Here is a 6,000-nt window from a genome sequence, read left to right as displayed (position 1 = left end):
TTTAATTTGCATTTCTCTAATGGCTAGTGATCTCAAGCATTTCCTCATGTGTCTGTTGGCCATTTGAATGTCTTCTTTGGTGAAGTGTCTGTTCATTTTCAATGGCTGATTTTTAAGAAGTAGATCTCAGGCCCTTCTTTTCAGGAGCCCCTGGGTGGACTTGAACTTCCAGTCTTTCAGTTAGCAACCAAACATGTTAACCATTGCACTACTCAGGGTCAGAATAAAATTACGGTGACAATAAGCCCATAAAGGAAAGGCTGGAGATTGTAGAGGAAAATGCTTTAGTGATTGTCTTAGTTTGGGTTTAAGAAAAGAGCCCAAGAGGTACCATCGGAGAGTGGGGAAGGGAAGGAAGCTAACAATGTGTACATTCTGTCTCTGAGGATTGCAGGGAACTGGGGTGGAACACAAGCGTCAGAGATATGGGGCGAGAGCTGGAGTATTAATCCACTAATTTCCATACACCATTCGTTGAGGGCTGCTTCCAGGGCCATTAATTCCTCAGTGTGTCTAGTGTGGTTTTGATTTCAGCCTCTGGCAAAGAGCTGTTGGTGCTGACCTTTGGAAGCAGCCAGTCAGCATGATTGTTAAGAGGACATGGGTGGGCGGTTATTAACTCTTTTGGAGAACCTGGGTGCTGGAAACTCCTTCAGGACTCTTTCAGGTCTGGCCAAATGTCACAAGAGCACTGGTGGCACAATAGTTAAACACTCAGCTGCTAACCGAAAGGTCAGTGGTTCAAACCCACCAGCAGCTCTGTGGGATAAAAGATCCAGCGGTCTGCTCCCGTAAAGACTACAGCCTAGGCAACCCTACGGGGCAGTTCTGCTCTGTCACACGGGGTCGCTATGAGTCCGAATAGCCTCAACGGCACACAGCAACAACAAGAAATGCCACTTTTATACTGAAGCACTCCCTCTCTAAAGGAGGACCTCCCTTAGCTGTCCTCCCTTTTATCCTCCCCTCAGTCCCTGTTTGGTTTCCTCTTAGCATGTTTCAGTTTGGTTCATTTATTTTGACTGTCTCCCTCTCTAGAATGTAACCTCTGTAAGGACAAGAACCATGTCTATCACCTTGAACACTGTATCTCTAGCAGAGTTGCCAGATTTAGCAAATAAAAATACAGGCTGCCCAGTTACATTTGAATTTCAGATAAACCACATATAATTTTTCGTATAACTATGCCTAAATATTGAATACCAAAAAAATCCATTGCCATCGAGTCAATTCCGACTCCTAGTGACCCTATAGGACAGAGTAGAGCTGCCCGCACAGGGTTTCCAAGGAGTGGCTGGTGGATTTGGACGGCCGACCTTTTGGCATAGAACACATTTGATACTAAAAATTATCTGCAACTTGTCTGAAATTCAGATTTAACTGGGTGTGGTGTGTTTGATCTGGCAACCCTAATCTCTAAGGCTCTGACACATAGCTAACGCTCCCTATGTATTGTTGAATGAAAGCCACTTGGTAGTAGCACGTCACAATTCTTACTACAGTAACAACGTGGGGGAAATGTGCTAAAATTGCAACACTAAAGTAGCAATAAATATCACTTCCTATTATGCTTCTATTCTGATTTGCCTACCTTCTCACTCTGGGAGAACCTAGTCAATGTACACCCAGTCTTGGGCAGCCCAGTTCTCTGGGAAGGATGTGGATCAGAGTACAGGAGCTATAACCTGTTGCCATAGAGTCAACTCCGATTCATGGCAATCCCATGTGTTACAAAGTAGAACCTCATATGCAGCCACCATCCGTCAGTGGAGGCTTGCATGTTGCTATGATGCTGAACAGGTTTCAGTGGAGCTTCCAGACTAAGACAGCTTGGGAAGACAGGCCTGGTGATATACTTCTGAAAATCAGTCAATGAGAGCCCTATGGATCACAATGTTCTGATTGGTCTGATTGGCACCAGTCATGGAGATGGTGTAGGACCAGGCAGCGTTTCGCTCTGTTGGACATGGGGTTGCCATGAGTTGGGGCTGACCTGATGGCAGCACGCAACAAGAAAAACCACAGAAAATGAGCGAGTATTTATTGAGTAATTAACCTGACGGCCACAGAACTTTCCAAATATGTTTTTACAAATGTTCTGGTTACTTGACTGAGAAAAAGTGAGTTCTCATTTTAGCCAGCCCTCTCCTCCAATACTGCTAGAAGGCACAAGATTCTAAAGGAAAACACGTTTCAGTCTCAGTTAGGTCCTGTTGGGTTCCTGGAATTGGGGGTGAAGTGACTCTTGAGAGGCTCCCAGCATTTGTAGTAGTTCTCATCCAAACAATTGGAGGTCTTCAGCCCCCACTTGGTGACAGCCATACTTAAGGAAGACTCAAACATAAATGTCTGTAGGAAATGAAAATGGGTTAGAAAAGAACAGGTGAGATGGGTCATACAACACACTTGATTAGATGTCAAGAGATAAGTGGGCAGGCAAAATCTTTGGGTAATAAACTGTGTGTGCTAGCATGGCGAGGTGAACAGGCTCAAGCCCTCGGTTCTATCCCTGGTCCTATCACTTACAAACTGGTGAGAACTTGTGCAAGACCGTTAACTTCTCAGAGCCTCAAGTTTCCTTTTGTAAAATGGAATTGGGCACTTCAGCTTCACATTGTCCTCACAGCATCATGGAGCTAAATTTGCTAGATCTAAGAGCAGAGGTGGGAGAGTCCTGGGAATACAGTTGTCCCTTGGTATGAACAGTGTTTGGCTTTGAAGTGGAATAGTGATGGTCAGGCCCTGGTGGTACAGTGGTTAAATGCTGGGCTGCTAATTGAAAGGTCAGCAGTTCAAACCCACCAGCTGCTCTTTGGGAAGAAGATGGGGCAGTCTGCTTCTGTAAGACTTACAGCCTTGGAAACTCCATGGAGCGGTTCTACTCTGTCCTATAGGGTTGCTATGAGTCAGAATTGAGGGCAATGGGTTTAAGATAAAGGTAGCAAGAAGTAGATAAAACTTGGAAACAACCCAAGTGTCCATCAACAGACGAATGGATAAACAAAAATGTGGCAGGTCCATACGATGAAATATTATTCAGCCATAAAAAGGAATGAAATTCTAGGATATGCTACAACATGGATGAACCTTGAAAACATGATGAGGGAAATCAGCCAGACACAAAAGGACAAATATTGTATGATCTCACTTATAGGAAGTACCTGGAATAGGCCAATTCATGGAGGCAAAGAGTAGACTAGAGGTTACCAGGGACTGTAGGGAGGGGACTGCCCATTTCTCCAAGACATAGGCTGGGAAAACTTCAAGGATCAAGGAGAGTGAGGAGGAGGAGGCACTTTGAAAAGTCCTATCCCAGATGGGCCTGGCTGGGGGCTGTTCCGCTCTGGAAGGTCATTGTCTGCAGCAGAAGGAACACGCAAGTGCCCTGTGCATCTTAGGCATTCCAGCCTCACCAAATGCTGATTCTCCTATCCACTCTGCCTTAAAAAAATAAAACAGAAACCAAACAAAGCCCTACAGTTCTTACATATTCACATTGTTGGAAATTTAAAAACTAGAGATGGGCAAAGGGAAGATAATAAAATTCTCTTGTGTCACAACCCAGGTGCCCACGTTACTGTTTGGTGTCTGGCAGACATTCATTTCTTTTTGCCTAAGACAATGGAAATGATTTTCCCTGCCTGACTTCCTGTGACAGGCTCGATGTCAGGATCAGATGGGATCATATGGAAGTGCTATGCGAATTCTAAAGCACTATGCAGATATAAGGGTCATTACTGTGGCCATTATTATTGTCTCTTTGCTGACTGCTTCTTAGGAGCCTGTCTGTCTGGAGTAACAAAATCTCCATCTCAGCTGAGCAAGGGAGACAGTATTGTATCAAGTTAATTGCTCCAAAATGGAATAAGGATAAGGCGTATAGATGGACACGGGTCTAAATTATGTAATGTGGAATGATGAGGGAGACCCAAAGTTGGGTCAGGGTAAAATGTTGGACCCTCCCCCTCCAAGTAGGTCATGCTCCCTAGCTATCCAGGGCCTCCCGTCCCTCCATTCCCTTCTCCCTACATGAGAGAGCTCTTGCTCACAAGCATTCCAGGCTCTAGATGCTACCCAAAGTCTCGCTCCTCATAGAAACAGCCCTGTCCTGTACCTCACTGTCGCCGAACACTGCTCTCTGCTAACACTGACTATCCAAAGCCACTTTGGGGCACCAAAGGCTATTGAGCGGCTCCTCTGGGGTAGCCTGTGCACCTCCAGGAGGCTTCCAGAGGCAATAACTTAACCAAGATGATCAAACAGCGTCTCACAGAGACATAAAGGTTCTACAGAAATTCCACAGAGGCCCCTGCCAGGGAAGATAGAGCTGAGGTCACGAAGATGGGCTCTGTGCACCCTCCCCCTCCACAGCAGCTCCACTAACTCTGACCCCGGGGATGGCACTGAAAGCTGCCTGCCTTGGACAGATGGACAGATGGACAGATAACGCTCACTGCTTGGGTTGTTTGCAAACTGGGTGCGAAGTCAGGCAGGTAGGTCTTCGCTACAGGTTTTGTAAAGTCAGGTAGCACTGAAGACATTTGATTAAAAATGTAAAGCAAATTTGCATATGATTTAGCATAAAATTACTCCTCGTGGTCCATAGCTCTACCTGCAGGAATGCAGAAATAAAATAAAATCAAGTACCGCAGCCAGCTGCAATTGTGTTCAGCCTCAGTGTCTACAGCCTGACACAGGAGGAATACAAAACAGGTTTTAAATCCCATCAGTTTCATCCCATGTCAAAGCAAAGCAAAGGAAAATGAGAAAACAGCCGAGAACTGCTGTTCACAAGCCCTGACTTAGTGAGGCAAAGGCTTCCTGACTCTCCTCGGCTTGAGAAATCAACGGAAGTGACATCCTGCCTCCCCGGCCACTGTGGTCCTAGAGGACTGCTTCAAAAAGCAGAAGACTCTGAGACATAACTTATGACAGAGCTGCATACAGATAAGGCAAGACCTTTCACATAGTATTAATAATATCTCCTTACATTTGCACAGCGTTGAACGGTCTGTAAGGTTCTTAACTCACAGCCATGTGCTGGGTTGGATATAAAACCCGTTCTTCAGATGGGGGAAACGAAGCACAGAGAAGTTAAGCGACTTGTTCAAGGACACATAGGAACTAAGAGCTAGGATTTGAATCCAGATCTGACTCTAAGTTCAAAGCTCTTTCTACCATACCACACCAGCAGTCTAGTACACACACAGGCGTGTATGCATACACACATGTGAACATACACACCCAGACACACAACTCTCCTGATTCCTCCTCTGTGACTTTGAAGAAATAAAAAAATAGCCACTCCTCTCTCAAGGAGGAGGAGCCCAGAGGCCACCCAGAGCTTGGCATTGAACTTGCTTACCATGGTGCCATCAGCAACCCTCTCAGGTGCCAGCTTGGCCTTGCTGGCCTTCTCAAAGCAGTCAGCGTCGGGCCCGTGGGGGGTCATCGTGCTGTGCAGGCTGCCTCCTCCCGGCAGGAAGCCACCTTGCTTTGCCTCATAGTGACCTTTGATGAGTCCCATGAATTCACTCATGCAGTTCCCTGGGAAGGGTAAAATAATATTTTTATAATCCAAGGCAAGACCAGCAAAACACCAAAATGCCCTCAAACATTGTTTCGACAGAATGTCAAGAGGACAGGAGAGTCTGATAAATTTTACAGGATTAATAAAGAATAACTAGTAAACGAGTTGCTGTCAAGTCGACTCTGACGTATAGACACCCCATGTGTTTCAGAGTGTTTTCAGACTGTGCTCCACAGTATTGTCAATGACTTGATTTTCTAAAGTAGCTCTCCAGGCCTTTCTTCTGAGGCACCTCTGGGTGGACTTCTAACCTTTTGACTAGCAGCTGAGTGAGTGAACTGCTTGCCACTCAGGGACTCTGAATAAAGGATACAGATCAACAGAAAAACAACACAAAACAGTCATCAGTATGAAATTCTTGGTAGGCAGAGCTCTGCCCAGGGACTGTGTGGATTATCAGAGGTCTTAGT

At 45.6% G+C, this 6,000-nt stretch overlaps 1 protein-coding gene across 1 annotated transcript in view; it reads right to left on the bottom strand.

Moving 5' to 3' along the window:
* Positions 1-2,199: 2,199 nt before the first annotated feature.
* Positions 2,200-6,000, bottom strand: part of HGD (homogentisate 1,2-dioxygenase) — a 54,648-nt gene continuing 50,847 nt past the window's right edge. The window contains exons 12-13 of the mRNA XM_004373728.2: positions 5,366-5,547; positions 2,200-2,349 (exon numbers count right to left, since the gene is read on the bottom strand). Of these exons, the coding sequence (XP_004373785.1) occupies positions 2,200-2,349; positions 5,366-5,547 (332 nt within the window). The remainder of the gene's footprint in view (positions 2,350-5,365; positions 5,548-6,000) is intronic.

Source organism: Trichechus manatus, unplaced genomic scaffold (assembly GCF_000243295.1).
Source record: "Trichechus manatus latirostris isolate Lorelei unplaced genomic scaffold, TriManLat1.0 scaffold00026, whole genome shotgun sequence".
Taxonomy (NCBI): Eukaryota; Metazoa; Chordata; class Mammalia; order Sirenia; family Trichechidae; genus Trichechus; species Trichechus manatus.
The sequence above is the reverse complement of the archived record's forward strand: the minus strand, read 5'-3'. Positions and strand labels throughout refer to the sequence as shown.